Source organism: Triturus cristatus, chromosome 6 (assembly GCF_964204655.1).
Source record: "Triturus cristatus chromosome 6, aTriCri1.1, whole genome shotgun sequence".
Taxonomy (NCBI): domain Eukaryota; kingdom Metazoa; phylum Chordata; class Amphibia; order Caudata; family Salamandridae; genus Triturus; species Triturus cristatus.
In genome coordinates, this window is record NC_140589.1 from 1,025,165,498 (window position 1) to 1,025,185,579 (window position 20,082).

At 41.7% G+C, this 20,082-nt stretch overlaps 1 protein-coding gene across 1 annotated transcript in view; it reads left to right on the forward strand.

Annotated features, from left to right (window-relative positions):
• Positions 1-18,039, forward strand: part of CENPW (centromere protein W) — a 62,159-nt gene extending 44,120 nt beyond the window's left edge. The window contains exon 3 of the mRNA XM_085609318.1: positions 17,541-18,039. Within this exon, the coding sequence (XP_085465444.1) occupies positions 17,541-17,567 (27 nt within the window). The 3' untranslated portion in view covers positions 17,568-18,039. The remainder of the gene's footprint in view (positions 1-17,540) is intronic.
• Positions 18,040-20,082: the final 2,043 nt, after the last annotated feature.

Sequence of the window (20,082 nt, forward strand, 5' to 3'; positions counted from 1 at the left end):
GTTCGAGTCTCGGCAGGGACGCTCACCATCCTGTGATTCTGGGCAAATCATTTAATCGTACCATGCCTAACAAAAAAAAAGGAATGTGTCCTTGTGTAATGCAACTGCTGCTCATGTAAGGCGCCCGGATACCTGACACCTTCGGGTAAAGTTTGCGCTGTATAAATATCCGGGAAAATCCTAAACCACATGGCTTCAGATGTGTCGGGACACCATTCAGAGGGCCACCGGGAAAGCAGGATCTACTGGGCCCAACCATGAGGGTTGAGACCTTTTACTGCTGATGTCCCATGGCTCGACCTACTATGGGTCCTGAGCAATTGGGCCAAATACCCCACCCTGACTCTTTAGTAAAGTAAAAAATGCTCCGGCGCCGTTACATTGTATGGAAGGCCAGTTCCCCTGGGGTTGTCTGGTCTGAAATAACTTATCCGCACCAGCAGGATCTGAACGGCTGGAGTCTCCTATTGCTCCTTCGCAGGTGGTGAAGCTGCAACGGCAGTCTCTGGTAAGTTCTTCACATACAGCCCAGGAGAGAAACTATGGGGTGTGCTTGAGTTCCTCACATGTGGGCCCATGGAGGCAGCGGTCATGGGGGGCTGGGGCATTAGGGAGAGATCCGCGATACTCTTCTGATGCTGATAAAATTCTTGTGTTCTCCATAGGTGTGAGGGTTGGGATGCTCCTGGTGCTAATCCTTTGCCGGGGCTTGGGCCCCCACAGGTCACTGCGGCGGCCTCCTCCTCAGGATGAGTGTCTTGACCAGACCATGCTCCTTGCTTTGTCCTGGTGACCTCCATGGCATACAGACCATGCTCCTTGCTTTGTCCTGGTGACCTCCATGGCATACGGGTTCACCATCCTCACTCTGTACATAGGCTATGGCCCGATCAGCACAGCAGCAATCTTCACAGCGGCACTGCCTGGCGTTTGAGGTCGCCGACTTTGTTTTGTACACGGGCTACGACCCTATTGGCACGGCAACAATCTTCAGGGCAGCCACCTGGCATACAGGGTAGCCCACTCCATGCTAAATGCATGAGCTAGAGCTCTGTCAGTACAATAGTAATCTTTCTTCACACCGCCCCCTCCTCTGGCATGCTGTGGTTGTTGACTTATCCCTGCACATGGGCAATGACCTGATCGTGCAGCAGCTGTTACCTCTCACACTTTGCTAAAGGAATCCACTTGCCATGATCCCCCCCCCTCCCCGAGGTCCTCGATTCCTCCTCTTACTCACTGGGCACTCTAGCCTTGGCAAGCAGGCACACCCTGATACACCAGACTACACGGGCAGTTGGTCTTAGATGTCCATGAGTGATAGCCCCACACCCAGCTGGGAGACTGGCATGCCTTAGCCCCCCAGTCCTGGTCATTGGCAAAAGACTTGCCGAGCTTCTTCTCCTCACTGTTTGAATGGCTGCTTGACAGTTGACAGTTTTAGGGGTCTTGAGCTCCACTTCTTATACTCCATAGCCAGACACCAAATGTGATTCAGAGTCTGATTTTATAAAGTTAATGTTGGGGATCTGATTCCTTTTGAAGTGCACTCTTCTCTGCCCTTCGTCCAGAAGGAGTCGGTCACAGCAGGAGCGACTCCAAATCTATACACAAAATAGTTAATTCATACACTACTACTCAATATCTGATGTAACTAAATGTAATAATTTAGCACAAAATATTTTATAAAAATATGTATACAATTATATAGATCCTCAAGAATTGCTGTATTTCCAACCAAATCTATACAAAAAATATTTCATTCATACGTTACTACTCAATACGTTACTACTCAATATCTGGTCAAACTGAATCCTATAATTTAGGACAATCTTTTATATCGTAAAATATCCTCACCCTTTAAACTAACATTACCTCAGATTATTTAGGGATCATAGTCCTCAATGGAAGTCAATTTCAAACAACATCATAACCTTTATGCGTCCACTGTTGAATATAACCTGCAAAGTGATACCGGCTATTACCACTGGCCAAGTATCTTAAGGCAGCCAGGGTACATATAAGGGTGGGATGGCAGAATGTGTGAAAAATACAGGAGTAAATGTTGTAGTAAAGAAAAACAATGCTCCATGGTCCAAAGCTGCTAATTTAGTTAATAAAGGTAGAAAAACGTCCAAGTGCATTAGAAGGATCACGTCAAAGTTGAGGAAGTGTATACATGGCCCCGAATCCATAGGTGTTTTTCAGTTGGTTAAGAATGTTGAAGATGTTGCAGAAGAAAAGCTCTTTCCTTGATAATGTCGGAATTCATCGACATAATCGATAATGTCGGATAATGTCGGACTGTGGAATTCATCATGGAGACCATGTGACGACCGTTTTGAGTGTGGAAGATCATGACGGAGCCTAGAAAACCAATATTGTTTCGTCCAAAGTCTGGAGTGTGATACATTTGGAAAATGACTGTCGTAGAATGAGCACCCCTAAAGCTTAATTCAGTGTTAGAAGAAAAAATATAGCTCTCATGGTTTCCCTGGCTCCTTATAAACGATAGTTTTGAAGGAACTCCGCAAACGTGGCCAGGATTTAAGCTACTCCCTAAACATACTAACCCCAAGAGTTACCTAGGAACCTATATTGAGGGTGTAGGTTACATGTGGCCAGAGATCAGGTATCATGATTGTGCAATCTAGTGCAAAGTTTATGTGGGGGCAATCTGGGCATGTTTTATTGGGGTGGGTGCATCAATAAGATCAAGACCCCAGGGCGTCAGATCTGTCAGAACACCTTTCAGAGGGCCACCGGGGAAGCGGGATTAGTTTTGATGTTCAAAGTAGTAAACTGACAGGTTAGGACTAAAAATGAGAGCTACCCAAACATTATTGTATTGTAAATTAATACCAAAGTGTACCACCTCCATTATTTCCCATACTGAGGTGGACCTACAGTATATTTCTGACACGATTAAACTAGCACCTCGATTACTGTGGGCCAAAATTTAGAGTTCGCCACCTACCAAGGATTTGTGCCATATATTAGCTGATTTCATTAACCTAGAGCACAGCAATAAAATTGCATAGTTAGCATTTGTCCGGAAATCTTTTTCGTACTTGGAGGTTTCACAGTTATTCAACTCTCCTAGTGAGATCAGTGAATTCAAAACCTCTGATCCGCTCCCAGTTTCAGTCCTTTCATAAACTTAAAAGGTCCAACACCATACAGGATATGCACACAGTTTGTTACCATCTGTCGATCACTGTACCAGAGGGGGTTGACTTTTTATTTTATTTAGCATGAATCCCAAACCAGGAACGTAGATTTTACCTGACCCATCATAGGTTATGCACTGTACACTTCTGGTTGCCTTTCCGCAACAGGCCTGTTGGTTTTCTTCTTTGCCCTGTTGCCCCTGCGGTAACATCTGTAAACAAGCCACACTGCACTTTGTTCTTTAGTAACTTGTTTGAGTACCTCTAGTCAAATTTCTATGCCCAGTATCACAACTCATTAACTCTAGGTCAGCTTGACAGAGCCTTGCACTGTTAGTGTCTGTTGTCCAAGTATATTTGTTACTCCACCATTGATTTCATTTGTCATGCCTTAAGAGATAGGAAGGAATTAAGGGCTTTACCAAATAACGATTTATGAAGCTTATTTTAAAAAACGTTTGTACTATCCTTCTAACTGCATTTATTGTGTTTTTACCTCCATGAGTTTAACGTTCTCTTATTGCTTATAATTTTGCTACATGTTTTTAGTGGTCATTTAATTGCATGTAATCCAACACTGTCTGTATTTTAATCTACTCTTATCAACTGCTTTGTCTGCCTTTTTTTTGTGGACACTTATGGCCAATTCTTGGTTGAATAAAGTTTTTTGATCAGAACCGATTAATAGCATAAGAGATCACAAAAAGATGATGGTGGTAAGCATTGCTCTCCTCTGATATATGAATGATGCAGGAAAAATACTACAGTAAACCAGATTGACTACCCACATCAAGGAATAATCACAACCCTTATCAGGATATACCCTCAAGGTCCGTAAATTAACCTGAGATCAACCAACTGGTAGCTCTTACACAGAACAGACAGATTGAAAAAATAGATACAAATTAAAAAAAACTGGAAATGGAGATATTTATTTTTAAAGTTGGGAATAGCGGCAACATTCATAAAGTGCCAATGGCAATCAATGGTCGCTGTAGACTGGGACCTGCATGCAATTTGACGCTGACTGTGATGGACGCGGGTCATATACACACCAAAGAGCTTCATCCTGGTCAAAGATTTTACCTCCTGACTTTATAAATCCCAATAGATCAGAGAAATACTCTTCTAAAGCCCCCGGGGCTTAGGGGAGGCGCTTACAAACTTGGAGGGTGTCAGGCAGAGGCCAAACAACAGGGTCAAGTCGGTCCACTTGTCACTGGTCAGCTGGGAGTTGCAGAAAATTGCCTCTTATAGCTTGTTGTATTCTTTAGCTTTAACAGGAGGTCAACCTTGAAACCTTTGGAGCCCACTTCTTAAATGCCACATTTATGCCAGCCATGGTGGGTGAGAATGACTCTTGAACACGCTAACCGGTGAAATTTCCCACAGACCACTCTACCCACTTTGGACATTTTCAAGCTAGTGAATGTCTTCAGCTACACTAAACATGGGCTCTCGGGGCTGGAAATGTGACTTTGGAATACCTAGTGTCGTCCTAAATTTAAAAACACCAAAATCCAGTTTGGGGCAATCACTTTACCCTCAACAACAAACTCAGAAACAGAAGACTAGTAGACTGGCTTTTCCAGCAGCAAAACAATGTATACACAAGCATTGTTTTGACATCCTGTTTCCTTACTTTAAGGTGTGCCCACTGTGTTCTATGAAAACCCCATCAGACCTGTAAAAAAAGATTTGACATTCAAGCACAGTATGACACTGTAATGTAAAAAATGATGCTCACAGTATATTATATCAGGGTCAAAGGAGTAATTTCTGCCCATTCGGGTCGGCCTGTTTTTTGCTCCTGAAAGGCGTATACCACCCTTTTCATACCTATTCAAATGCTAATTACTGGCTGGCAGAGATTGGAGGCTTAAGGCAAATTTAGCCCCCAGGAACTTCCAGCAAGTAAAGGGTTTATTTCTAAAATATTTTTCCATATTATTTATAAAAAATACGACTTCACAGTTTAATTGGATTTTTAATAGCCATTAAAACAGGTGTTTAATTACCTTTTAAGCTCGTTCCAATCCCGAGATACAATAGTAAGATTTTTAATCTATAATTTGTGCTATGGTTTTCTATGTTGGACAGCTAGGCCTCGCACAGTGAAAAATAGCTTTCGGGGGTCACTGTACGAACATTTTAACGTTAAATGTTTACATGTCTACAGGTCTGTAAACTAAGGCTTAGTTCTACAAGGTTTGACTTTCCCACCCACAATGCTTGAACTTGGTTGAGAGTACCAACGCTTGAGGTGAAGTCCAGGTTGCAGCCCCACACAGCGCCACTCAACCCCACTCAACATACTTGTTGATGGGGTATCCTTGCTTTATGGGTTACAACAGTCACCTTTAAAAAGGGATCAGGGATGCAGTGGTTATTCAAATCTAATTTTGTTCTTTCGAATATCGCACAAGTAGTGCTCTAAGATAAAGACACTTTATATTTAAAAGTGTTTATTTCAACAGTCTCATCCTATTGCTTAGCACATCAATAATATCAACATTTCTAAAATGTTCGGAATGTTCTTGGCAATTTAACACCCTGAAGGTTACTTTTGTGCGCTATACTGTGAGAGCATGGAGCAGCTTAACTTGCATCTAGAGTTTCTTGGGATTCAGCTCACTGCATACCTGTTTACAGCAAGAAGCGGAGTGTGATGCGTTTTTATGGCTCGAATGTAGTTCTAAGCAGAGTTGTCTAATTTTTATCATTTTGTTAGAATTTGTGTTCTGTTTTTGAATCTGAACTGTCAGGAAGGGCGGGACGAGGGAGTGAATTTTTTAAAAACTTTTGTGTTGAACTATTGGAATAGCTTAATCTAAACAAACTTCTTAGGAAAGGGCAGGTTGTATAGATTCAAAATAAATTTCCCTAGCACTGTTTACATCATCAGGAAGAAACAGACTTTAATGCTAAAGTCAGTTTTCTATTTTTATACACCGGACTCCAACCATCTTGGAAGGAGGAGACCATGGCAGACTAGTCCTTCATGTCCCGCCCTCGACCGCACTATTTATGGGCTTCTGATGAGCTGCCGCCTACAGACTGAGTGCGATGTGTTTTTATGGCTCTGATGTAGCTATAAGCAGAGGGGATTGGATTTTTATATTTTTATTTAAATTTGTGTTCTGTTTTTCAATCTGAATTTTTGAGAATGGAGGGAAGAGCGGTCGAATTTTCTGAGAAATTGTGTTAAACTATTGGAAACGCCTAATCTAAATATACTTTTAATAAAGGTGAGATTTTCTAGATCCTCTCCACTATTTAGGAGCTTCAGTAAGCCTGTCTGTGCCTGTCAGCATCCCAGAAGCTCTGGACATGCTGTCCAATAATTTACACATATGAGGAATTATTCCTCTTAAAGAAGAGTACTAAAGCACATTGAGAGAATAGAAGACGATTTGAGAGTCAAAAACAAGCAAGGTATGGCTTAAAAAGTAACTACCTTCTCCTCACAAAAAGGTATGTTACTAACATGTCAGTCTGTAAGTAAACATGCAAAGGACATCAATCTCCGTTTAGGATTAAACCATCTAGATCTATTATGCCTCACAGAGACCTGACCAAATGATTGCTCAGGACCAGATCTTCCTTCCTGACACTATCCACAACTGATATGATGTAATCCGCCAAGATACGATAGAGAATATGGGAAAGGAAGGGGAGTGGCTATAATTTGTACCACTCCAGCTTAAGCAAGCAGAAACTGGCTTTTTAAAGTCAAAGGGTCTGATAAATTCTCCACTTTTTCTCTGTCGTTGTTTTGGCCCCCTATCTATTGCGCCAACTTTGGAACAATCTTGGAAGAGGCCATTATCCAATATTTATTGCAGTTTAATACATTTTGCATAATGGGGAATTTGAAGTCTGGTGGGACAATATGGAAAACAGTGACACTAAGGACCTATACCGTGCTATGACCGCCCTAAATTTAAAACAAGTACTCCCATCAACACATGAAAAATGGTCATGTGATTGATCTTGTTTTCTCCGCCCATAACCTTTTACAAGCTGCAAAGTCAATTAATTTAATATGGTCAGATCACAATATGGCACCTTTTCAACAAAATAATTGCATTCAGTCTAGTAGAAGAGTCGAAATCATAGTCAAAGGTCACTAAACATCCCTTACCAAAGCTTTTACAGATCTTCCTGGTCCATGCCAGAAATCTAAAACCATAGGTAAATAGAAGAAAACAACATTCCTTTCCTTAGTATTCCTTGGAATTGTAAAATGTGAATAAGCACTGTAAAAAGATGTAACACACATGGCACTTAACCTATAGATTAAGAGGACGCCCAAAAATATAAATCCAAATTAAAAACCTACAAAAAACATTTGTTAACAAACATCTTATAAGGTATAGTTCAGACCGAGTGTTGGGAATAGTGAAAGATTTATGCTTTCCTACTTAATTTAACACTAAAATGGATGCTTCTATGGCATTTTTCACATCAAAATGAGCAATATTATGAAATATTTCTCTGAAGAAAAAAAGGAGGAGGTACAAGTGAATTCTTGGGTGCCCCCGTTTGTGTTACTAACGGATTTCGAGCCTAAAATGGAAGAGGTAGTGAGTACCTCGAAACAATTAAGTCCGGTTCTATTAGATCCATGTCCTGCTTCTTATCAGCTAGCAAAGGATATTCTAGCTACGGTCATCACAAAGCTATGTTATCTATCTATCAATTCACCAGTTTGTCCTAACCAATGGAAAAATGCACAAAATAAATCTTCTTTAGACCCCAAAGAGCTGTTTAACTACAGACCAATTTCAATATTACCTTTTTATTGCAAACATTTTTGAAAAAGACATTGTCAGGAAGTTGAAGGAACATTTATAGATTTATAATATAATCAATACAGCACAAGTAGGTTTTAGACCACTGCATTCCACAGCGCTAATCCTAATGGATCTTGGCATAGCATTGGGGTTGGTTCTCATCAAGTAGATTTCAAAGATGTCAGACTGCGAGAATGGCATCATTTGCTTCGAAAAAAGATTTATGTCAACTGCCCCCCCCCCCCCCCCAACTCTTATCAAAAGCTTTGGGCAATCCCTTATGTCCTATGCAGACGGCCCTCAAAAATTGTAGTTTCATTTGTAGATGAAATATAAACCACGTCAAACCTGGGTAACTGTCTGTCAGTAGTGATGAACTGGAGGAGCACAAATGCTCTAAAATAAATCGGGATAAGAGAGAGCTGTTGTGCTTTGGCCTACAGTCAATCTACAACACTTTAAACTGGTGGCCTTCTGACTTGAGTGATCCTCTGCCCTGTAGGACATGCCAAGAATGTAGGAGTAACGTTCAATAATAACCTGAATTTGGATACACAGATAAACATAGTATTGGTATCATAGTTTCTGTATCTAAAAAGGCTAGTTAATTGTATTCCTATGCTGCCTAAACTGAGCCACAAGAAGATAATTCAAGCAACTATTTTATCAAAGCTTGATTATTGTAATGCTCTGTACTTAAGATTGCCAACCACAGATCTAATACTTCTACAAAGAATTCTGAACTGTGCTGCGAGACTGCTCACAGAATTAAAATGCAATGAGTGAGGCTCTCCCATTCTGAAAGCCCTACATTGGCTACCAGTCGACCAAAGAACTCCGTTCAAAGTTGCCTGTGTGCCTTAAGAAGCGTACTGTAAGTTGGACCAGAAGCTATAACTGAAAAATGTAGGACCTAGCTGCTCACTTCGATCTGCAAATGCCTCCTTTTTTTTTTTTTTTTTTTTTTTTTTTTACTGTTCCTCGAATAAAGTGGATACGGAAAGGGGGCAGAGCCTTTTCATTTTTGGACAAAGGCTATGGAATACCCTCCACCTCATCTTAGAAGGGAGAAAAACCTTCTGAAATTACATAAAGGTTTAGAAACATTGCTATTACTGCAATTTTGAATGAGTTAGTAGCTACTTCATGGGGTTTATACAGTATTGGCCACCAACATTTATCTTACATGGGGAAAGAGCCATTAAATTCCAGGCTTAAACTGTATGCATCTAGAGAATATTACCAAAATGAACCCGTAAAAACATTTAACTTGCAGGCCCTGGGTACACTTCGTACCATATACTAGGGGCTTATAGTTATGTTAAATATACCTATTGGGAATATTCCAATTCAGCCATATTTAAGGGGGAGCACAGGCTCTTTACCACTGGTTAGCAGGGTTGAAGTGCATATAGTTCGAACACCTGCAAAAATATAGGGTCCAGCAAATGGCAAACAATCTGGGATGACTGCGAAGAAAAGGTTGCTTTTCCTACACAGATGCTGACAAAAGGGGAGGGGATTGGTTAAGAAAGTTGTCCATATGTTCTGAGTCAATGGAAAGAAAAAGGAGTACTCCATTTATCTCCAACTCCTTAGAACGCACAGACTTTCAGGATTAGGGCTATTCAGGAAACGGCTGGTATTGGCAAGGTAAGTCCATATTGTTGGGATGGTAAAGTCCCCTGCATGGTAATAGACCTGTACCCCTGTCCGGAGTGTCCCAGATACGGTAACAAAGTGTGGCCATGGGCGAACATAGATCATGGGTGCGAACCACAACCTGGCCTGTCACTCGGATTGCGGTCTGGATAGGCTGGGAGTGGCGTACAATGAGCTACCCTTCTAGTGGTGAAGGGCTACCACCCTTGAGTTAAATAGCACGTGCACAGTGGTGGCAGCATACCAATTCTTCAGTTACTAATCCGCGTGAGTGACCAAGCTGGTTTATCTGTGCCTTGGGAGTGGGGCCACTCAATAGAAGTCCTGTTGCTGTGTGCCTCCCTCAGTATGGGTGGAGGGCAGAGAAAGTGCGTGTCTTTAAACGGCACACTGTTATGTGTGCGTGCCTGTGACAGCATTGCATGGAGGCCTGCGTGCATGTTTTTACACAGTGCCCTGTTATGTATGTGGGCATGTGGCAACAGTAAATGGAAAGCTACACGTGGGTGTGCATACAGTGCTGAGGATACACGAGTACCTGGGATTGGTACCCAAGAATTTTTTTTAAAAAAGACTGCAAATCATGAATTTTAAAGCAAATTTGATCAAGCAAGACAGTTTATGAAGCAATAGTGATTGGGTAGACTTGAAATATTTAAACACAGGACAAAATATTCCGTATTTTACAGAATTATAATTGTTTAGTTACTGTAGTGTGCAAATTTTACAATGCAACAAGCAAGGTTTGTAACTATGTTGCCTGCCCACATGGTTGTCTTGTCTGTCTACTGTCTGCAGTGCACCTGTCTGGCATTTTCTTCTTACAGTCTTATGATGTTAATAAAGGCATTTCATGATAACGACATAGCTGCTCCGTTCTGTAATTAGAGAACTTTATAATCAACTTGAGATAACTGTGCTCTGCTGCAGGCTTGGTAAATACCTGGTCAGGCTTGACCCGAAAACTTCAAACCCACTGGAAGTCCTGACTAATGCTGACAAGTAGCACCCTGTGTCCCAGGGTAACAGCGAGATAATCCTTAACCTCTTCGGTGCTCATGACGGCTCCCGGCCGCCATGAGTCACGGTAGGCGTGTACTCATGACGACCGGGAGCTGTCCGAACGTTGCCGCTCCTCCCACGCGGTGTTAATTTCCCACTTGTGCTGGAGAATTAATTAGTGGGCGGAGTTCGGACGGCTCCCACTGTGATTTATGACGGCTGGGAGCAGTCATGAGCACCGCAGCGCCACCCCCCCCCCCTCCCCCCCCTCCCCCCAGACCGCGGCAGAGTTCGCGCCGCGGTGAAGGGGTTAAAATGCAGCCTCCAAGATGTTTCACACCTTGTTCAGGAGATTAAGAAATATGATCATCTATCATGTTTGTGTCATTCCAGTGCCAGAACTCAGAGACCGGGTGAACGGGGCTAGCATCCTTGTCTTGTACACAGGAGTACAGGAACAAGCGATGAAGGGAGGGGGGTGGAGCTGGTAGGAAGTGGCTAAGAGAGAAAGGAGGGGAAATATTGGAAACCGAGAAAGCAAGAGATGAGGGACTAAAGAAGAGAGTATTGAAGCGAGGGGAAGAGGCATGTGGGAGGAGAAAGAAATGGAGAGAGAGGAATAGAGGGAGAAAAGGAAACCAGCGTGAGGTACAGGCATTGGAGTGAAGGAAGGAAGAGAATGGTAGAAGGAGAAAGGAAATAAAGTAAAGGAGGGACATGGAAGGGAAGCCAGAGAGGGATAGAGACTGAGTCATGGTGAGAGGAAAGACATGGGACAGGACAAACTCGCTGTTCCAGGGGCACAGACAACAATAAATATGAATGTGGCTGTAGAGGCTGTAGTGCCGGCGGAGGCCCGTGGAGGCAACAAACGAGAAACATATATTCAAAATTAGAGGTATACCGTGTCCCCAGGCTGGAGTTTTGCGCATGCATTCATTGTATTATTAAATGTATTCACCCTAAAGGAGGCTACAAAAGAAAGTGATTTGAGCAAACAATCACCTATTTGAAAGCATGATGTCACACAACAGCCCTCCAGCAATCTCTCTGTTAATGATTAATTTCAAACACACGTATCAGACAGGAACGAAAGCAACATTTCTAACCAGCAACACGTCAGCGTCTTATTGTTTGGAATAAGTCATTTGTGAACTGGTCTCAAAATAATTTATTTGCTTCGCTATGGCTAAATCAAAGAAAGCCTGTCCACTGTGAGTGACTATCCTTAGAGAGCAGACCAAGGCCTACTGTTGGAATTTGTACGAATCTCCACTGATTTTTATCCCGAGTGATCGGATTTCCTTTGGCAGCGGAAAACGAGCACTGCACCATATTTTAATTTTTACCATTTAGGATTTTACGATGTTCAAGTGGAACTTACTTTGAATGCCAGTGCTACTGCTGCCTTCCAGTAAGGTCAGGATGGATGACGGAGCAGGAAAGGTATGACTCATCTCCTCTGCCAGCCTGCTTTGCCCCTCCTAAGCCCCCCCCCCCTCTTGTGATGAGTTGAAATTGTTGCCACCCACTCCCTCGTTCTTCCTATCTGCCTGACACTCCCCCTGCCATTGAAAAGAATGAAGTTCTGTCCCAGGGCCATTGTGTAAGCACCCAAAAAGAACACTTATTCACGGCATTGAAAGTTGGCACGTCCTCCGCTGTGACGTCACTCCTGTAGATTGTGCCTGCTGGTCGAAGAATACCTCGCCCAGCAGGCATGCGCAGCAGGACCGTACCTCTGCAAAGTTCCTTACAGATGCCCTATTATACATATGAGAGCAGAAACCAAGTAGTAAATTTGTTTAAGCTGCTTGGCGTTTTATAATTCTTTTTTTGCCTCTCCCCTGAGGATGGCAGGGCAATGCCCATTTTGCCCATTAACAAGAGCCGCCCCTGTGGGTCCGTGCCCACGGCGCCTCTCATCACACTTACGGATGAGCAACAACCTTCTGGAGTGAAACAAAGAGTTAATATACTGAGCAAAGCAAGTCCATAAAAATCAGAAAAGTCCACACAAATTTATCTCCACAGAATTCTTCTGTTCTTTATTTTCATGCACAGTCACCAACAACAATTTGACTCCTAGCCAACATGTGTATTGTCTATGTGGAATGCTCCACAGACTTCAGGGCTAGCAATGAAACATCAGAGCCCATATTATAACTCCAAGTAATGCTAAGAATAATTACTTTAAACAAACTAAGGATCCCCAGAACGTACATGAAAAGATCCAATCAGCTTACCAAACTTGTATGCATCAGATATATATTGCAGAAAATTGTATGTAAAATGGGCCAGACACCCCAAATCAGTTCCAGTATCGTGTGCAACAGTCCAATTTATCATCCTATGGTAAACTGCAAAAGAAGACACAATTGCCATAATGGTACCAACAAAGCTATAATGAAAACTAAACAATACAGTAGGAGAGAACACTAAAGACTTCTCCTATAACCAGAAAGTTAACCGTACTTCAGATCAGCAGACCATTTACCAGTGGGCGGCCACCCTGTTGGGGAACTATCATCTGTCTGTCAATTGTTGAGGGGTATCAGGTTGTCATTCCCTCCTAAACCTAAATATTTGGTGCTATGGGATGTAAATATGGTCCTTTCGTTGTTTCAATCTTGGCCTTCTAATAAGTACCTGTCTAGTACACAGTTATTGGAGAAACTGGCAATGTTACGTTTAATTTCTTGTTGTCTGGTCTCGGATGTTTGAGCCTTGTAAATTGCAGGTAGAGTTTTTACCCCAGAAGTGGTGACTCTTCACATTGCTCGCCTAACAAAATGTAATTCTAAATTGGTGTTGTACCAGGCTTTTTCGCAGGTTCCTAAATTGTGTGTGGTTTGCACCATTAAAAGGTATGAAATTGTCAGAGGACATACGGCCTCATTGAGAACAGCAGTTGTTGATTTGCGCTCATGAAACCTCATTAAGTGGTTTCTTCCCTTATGATTGCCTGATGAGTCATGCAGGAGGCGGGAATTGGCACATCCTGTTTTGGGGCCCATTTAGTGAGAGGTGTGACAGCCTCCAAGGCTTTTATCTCAGGAGCAAAACTTGAAGATATCCATGTCGCTGTTGATAGGTCATCTGACTCTACTTTTAAAACCTTTTAGTTTAAACCAGTGTCCTCTCTGGCAAACATAGTGGTGGATCAGCTTTAAACTAGCCTAATCGTCGCCTCCGGTCCTGCCATAGAATGAAAAATGTCCCAGCTATTGTAAAGGAAAGTTTCAATTCTGTTAAGGACACGGAGGGTAGGATTAGCCCACCCTGAACTTCTTACCTCTAGAAGTTATCCTACCAGAGGTGCAGGTCTGCTTACAATGGTACTATCTTACTTGGAGTCGAGATGTATACTATTGATGTTGTAATGTCTCATTCCTTATTGAATATTCGAATCTAGTATACTTACAAGGATGACTTGTATTTCTCGCTGCTGTACTGTGCAGGTTGAGTTTGCATCCGTTTTTTCTGAGGCAACAAAAGCTCACGAGTGTTGGTGTTGCTTCCTAGGAACAGATTCTAATAAGCAAGAGTAGAGCTAGTGGATGAAGATGGAGTTGCAGAAAGAAAGAAGAAGCTAGAGCGTCTGTGTGGACGTTATACAGGCAACAGCGCTCCGATTGGACAGACGGTTTCTTTTTTTTCTTTCCCAGTGTCTCATGGGAAATGTAGTTTGTGTTCATAAAATCGTTTCTTTGGCAAGTAAAGTGAAGAAAGATGAAGCATAATCCTCTCTTCTGTGTCCGTAATAGAATTGAAACTTTCCTTAACAATACCTAGGAAGTTTTTCATTACTGTTCTTAAAACCAAACCCACTCTGGGCCTGACTACAAGTTTGGCGGTCCGATGGACCATCAAACCCTTGGTGGCGATTTGGGCACTGGTGGTCTGACCGCCCTAGCATGAGCTAGGGGGTCAGACCACCACAGGACTGCTGCTACTGCCAGGGATCCATGATCCCTCCGCGGTCTTGCAGCTGTCTGAGGCCACAATATTCTGGCGGTGCCACAGCGGCACCGCCAACCATATTACAAGTTTTCTCAACGCCACAGTTTTCATAGCGGTGAGCCTGCCATGAAAAGTGTGGCAGTGAGGAAACTGAGGGCGCTCCACAGGGCCCCTTGTTGCCTCTGGGCCATGGGATGCATGCCCCCCTGTCTGTATGCACCCCTGTTCCTGCACGGCATGGACTTCCTAGTCCATGCCATACAGGAACGTGCTTTGGCGCTTCCATTGCGGTGCCTTTCTAAGGCTCATGTATCAGCCTTTGAAAGACACTGCCATGGGACCGCCAAAGCACCACCCGCCTGACCACAAATAAACTGGCGTGCGGTGTGTAGACGAGTTTGGAGGTGTGGCAGCGGGGCTCAGAATCAGGCTTTCCATTGATAATACTGGCTTTTTTTTTTCTCCTTCATAGTAGTAGACTGTCTAGCTGCAGGTTAAGAATCTGGTGCACTTCCCTGGCCCCTTCCAAGATCCCAGTCGTACTGAGGTGGTACTGGATTTTGAACACGGCACAAGGAGCAATTGCAAATTTGGTAATGGGAAGAGTTTCATGTTCACTGTATGCTCTTGTGACTGACGTGAGCCAGAAGATCATTCAATTGAGTAGGGGGTTCTTGCCCTCCCAAAAAAATGTAAAGGTGACCTCTGCTTCGTGTTTCTGACATATATTGACTGCTGCTCATGCACTAATTTATGGCATGCTAGTATACGTGCTGCGGACACTTCAATGCCTGGCCCATTTCTGTGCCCATATGCATCTCCAGATGGGTAGTCATGAAATAACCAGTGTTCTGTCTCAGATTCTTTATCATCTGTGCTTTTACAGTGGAATGAGCCTTATAAAAATCTGTAGGGCCTTTTCACAAACTGCATTTTGTAGTACGTTTTGTAGTTCTACAGTAGTGCTAATAACGTACTCCAAAATACTATTCACAAACCTATGTGCTGAGGTACTGCCTCTCCTTTTCCTAACATTTTCTGTGCAGACATCTCTTTCTCGATTGTGGAATCTCTGCACGCTTAATTGTACGTTTTATTCGTAAATGTAGGAGGGACAGGAAGGAGTGGCTGGAAGATGGTGAATAATTACTAATAAAGGGACGAGTAATGAGGGGGAGGGATGTGCGCCCGCCCAAAAAAGAGTAAGCCCATTCCTGTTCATAAACTGCGCTTCTAAAGTTACTACAGCCAAAAAGGATCCAAAACAGTTGTAAATGTATTCCGTCTCCTAGCTGGAGCCACTGGTACTGCAAAATGCTCCCATAGAAAATGCAACTTCCTCCCATAAAAACCCATAGGAAATAATGTTAAATTGTATTTTAATTGCATTTCTATAGCGCTTACTAACCCTGACTAATTACATTATTTAAATGAGGTAAAACTATACATAAATAAAAAATGTAAACTTTTTTTATTTTAACATTTTAATTACCTTTGTTTAAATTGAAAAAACAATGTATCACTTTAGGAAATATAATTAAATTACTTTTAGTTATACACTATCACTTTTAAAACATGATAAAAAATAAGTATATTATTTGACCTTGGGCTTTATGCTATTACAGCTCAAAATATGTTATTTTAATTTAATATATTTAAATGAATTAAATATTAAAATAGAAATGTGATAGTTCTGTAGAATTTATTTTGTTTCACATATAAAATGAATATTTAACATTAATTTAGAATAATATTTAACATACATATTTTTACATATTAGTTACTTTTTATTTTTAAATTAAAGGTTATTAAAATATTTGTAATGAAATATTTATTTTTTAAATTGGATTTACATTTTTGTAAGTTATATTTACATCTTTTTTCACATTACCTTAATAGCTCCACTCTACCATCCCGCCAGTGATGGCCCAACCAGGCACTCCTAACCTATTGTTTGTGGCAGTCTAGTTGGATGCACAAAGCCCAACTGGCAGTTATACCTAGTCATTTGACACAGAAACAAACTGCAGACACTAAATGGCAACTTTCTAAAAGTGCATTTTTAAAATTGTAACAAAAATCTGTCCTTACCATTAGAGAGGATTTTTTACTGCAATTCCAAAGACACTACACATAAACTTGTACCTGTTCCCAAATTATAGTTTATTAAATGTAATAAGGCAACTCCAGTGTTAACCAATGGGAGAGGTAGGCAGTAGTGAAAAATGTATTTGAGTTTTTCACTACCAGGACATGTAAAACTGAAAAGTACATGTCCAACTGTTTTTAATACACTGCACCCCACCCTCTTGGCTGTCCTGGGCCTAGCCTAGGGTTGGCTTATAAGAAAGTTTGGGGCCTGGCAAAAGGTTTATTTTGCCAGGACGAAAGGGCATTTTAAAAGATCACACACAGGCTACAATGGCGGACCACAAACCTGCTTAAAGGACTAAATTAATGGGTGGCAATATCTGTGCTGCAGGCCCAATTTTAGCACTTAATTTACAGGCCCTGGGTACATGTATCACTTTACCTGGGATTTGCAAGTAAATTAAATATGCCAACTGGGGATAAGCCAATGTTACCATGTTTTAAGGAGTAAGCACATGCACTGTAGGACTTATTATCATTAGTTAAGTGCACAGAGTCCTAAGGCATGTAAAAATGAGGGAGGAAGGCCAGAAATTTGGGGTAAGAACACCCTAAGTCTTACAGGTCCAACATGGAAAAGGGAATAACGACTAAGAGTTAATATGGTAAGTAACGCTAATGTTTCGTACATAATTGCATAAGTAGATCGTCAAAACAGGCTGATGTGATCAGGTAGATAAACTTCTAGAAACTGCTTAATGTATATAAAGATGCATATTGCTTTTTAAATTAAATATGGCTTTTTTACCCACGTTGTTAATGATTTACAGCAAATTTATTTCATTTTCATCCACAGAAAGTTTTAAAGGAGAGCAAAGGCTAGAAGTCTAGATGAACTGCCCATCTGAATTACTCGGTCTCTTGCACTTTTGTGTGAGCATCCACAGGAATTTTTAAAGAGGAACAAAAAGTAGAACTTGAAGATGAATTGCCCAGTATATTTTTGTTTGTGCATCCACAGGATTTTTGTTGAAGAGGAACAAAGACTAGAACGTGGAAGATAAATTGCCCATCTGTATTACTCTGCGTACTCCGTGCAGTGCACTTTGTGTGTGTGTGTGTGTGGTGGGGGGGGGGGGGGGGCTTGTGTGTATGAAATTATTACATAGAGGCATGTGCATATATTATGCTACTTTTTAATTGTATAAATCAGTTTTTGCATATAAAATGTTGATTTGACATTTGTGTACCTATCCGTTTTTATGGCTTTTTATATTTTTCTACTCCATGACTGTGCACACTGATTTATAGACCAAATTAAACAATGTCAGAATAAAAAACCTGCTTCATTTAAATCCGCTTTTTATAGCTTGTTAACAATTACTCAAAACGTAAAATAAATGTCAATCCTTTGATATCATAGGCCCCACTGTAGTTGTTGCCCACAAAAGAACAGCATTTCTGTTCATTGCATGTGAGTTACGGTACAACATAGCACTGTTATTTCACCTTGCATAGTTCCCTAATGCAAATTTCTCTGTGATGCACTCTTCTACACTTGCATTCTTATAGCAAATCTGTAATGTTGCCAACAGTTCTTTCAACCTCTATAGATGAATGTGTGGGATTGGGTGAGGCAGAGGGTGGTTTTGCCCCTCATCAACCCCAATTTTTCTTTCATCCATCTATTCTGAGAATCTTGAGCGGTGGGGTGACTTGAACCACCTCTCTTTCTATTTTGACTTCTTTCACATACGCTTGATTTTTACATACCTTTTTCCCAACATCCCACTAGTAACCAGCACAACCATTCACTATGTGCTTAAAGCAAACAGGGTTAACGGCGGACTCCAATGACTGCACCTCCTTACTGAGTTCCCAATGTATATGGAATAGTATTAGATGATGGTGTGCATACTAACACCCCTGCATCCGCCGTTGATGGATGCTAACTGCCAAGCAGATCAATGAGAATTCGAAAGGGGTTTTGGGGTGGTGCACCACCAAATGGGTTTGTCAGTAAATTACACCAAGTGGTCTGTAGTTGGTATATAAACAAAGTCTTTATTTTAATTCAGTTGTTGAAACAAAGCCTCAGCCAACGCGTTTCGTTCAAAACATGAACTTCGTCAGGGCATGAGTAACAATGCAAGTGCAATCCAATAGCGCCGGGGTTCATGTAAACCAGAAGTCGTCTCTCGATAGGTTACGAGATGTGCTGGGTGAACAGTCCTTTTCAGTCATCCAGTACCACCATGATAAGGGCACTGTGCACGTATCTGTGACAAGACGGTAATCCGCTTCCTCCCCTGGGAGTATCCCGTGATCACGGGATACTCCCAGGGGAGGAAGCGGATTACCGTCTTGTCACAGATACGTGCACAGTGCCCTTATCATGGTGGTACTGGATGACTGAAAAGGACTGTTCACCCAGCACATCTCGTAACCATTCACTATGTATCTACTGCACTGTCTGTTCATTTAATTAGCACATTAATTTATTCGCTGATTTTGTGTAATAAATGTCCACCATTCCATGTTTCTTTAGCAATACAAAACATCTTTCATCCACAGTATACATTATCTGTTAGGGGTGGCATGAAATGGCAGTTCGAACAGAAGTAACTACTATGCAACATCTGTGGTTATTATTATTATTTTTTTTTTTTATAAGCTTGCCAGTTACAATCCCAACTTCATCCCCTTCCCCCTTTTCATATCACTTTTCTGTGAGGGTACAGTTTACCTTTGCTAAGGCAACCTGGTCAGCAAAAGTATCTTCTCACTTCAAGCTTCCATGTCATTGTAGTACAAGATGTTGCTTGTTTATGGGATTGCCTTTCTTGGACAGATTAAGGCACATCACAGTTGCCCAGCAATTACCAAGCACTGCTGTTCTCCTATAGGAGATGGGGACCTCACTCTTGGGTTGAGTATATGAAGAATAGCAATCTTAATTTAGGTTTGGAGTTAATCGGTATCCTTCAAAATTACACAGCCTTATTTGCCCTTCAACTTTTGGTTTGGCTATGCCCTGTGCATTAGCACATGTGAAAGGATTGAACCAGGTAAAGAATGTATGGCTCTCCCCTCTGTGAGAGATGGGATCTCACTCTAGGAGTGAGTAAGTAAAGTCTTTCTCCAACATTGGATCTTTTCTATATTCACATGCTTGAATAATTCATTGATTCAGGCTGGGAATCTCCAGTACATTAAAATAGGAGTATACAGTGCAAACAATCATACTAGGTTTCTTAAGCGCTGATAATCACCCGCAAGGGTATCCAGGCGCTGAAGGCCAATCTGCTTGGTTGGAATCCGTTGAATAACCAGGTCTTGAGTGCCTTTCTGACTTTCTAAAGAGAGGCTGAGTTTTGGAGGTGGAAGGGGATGCTGCT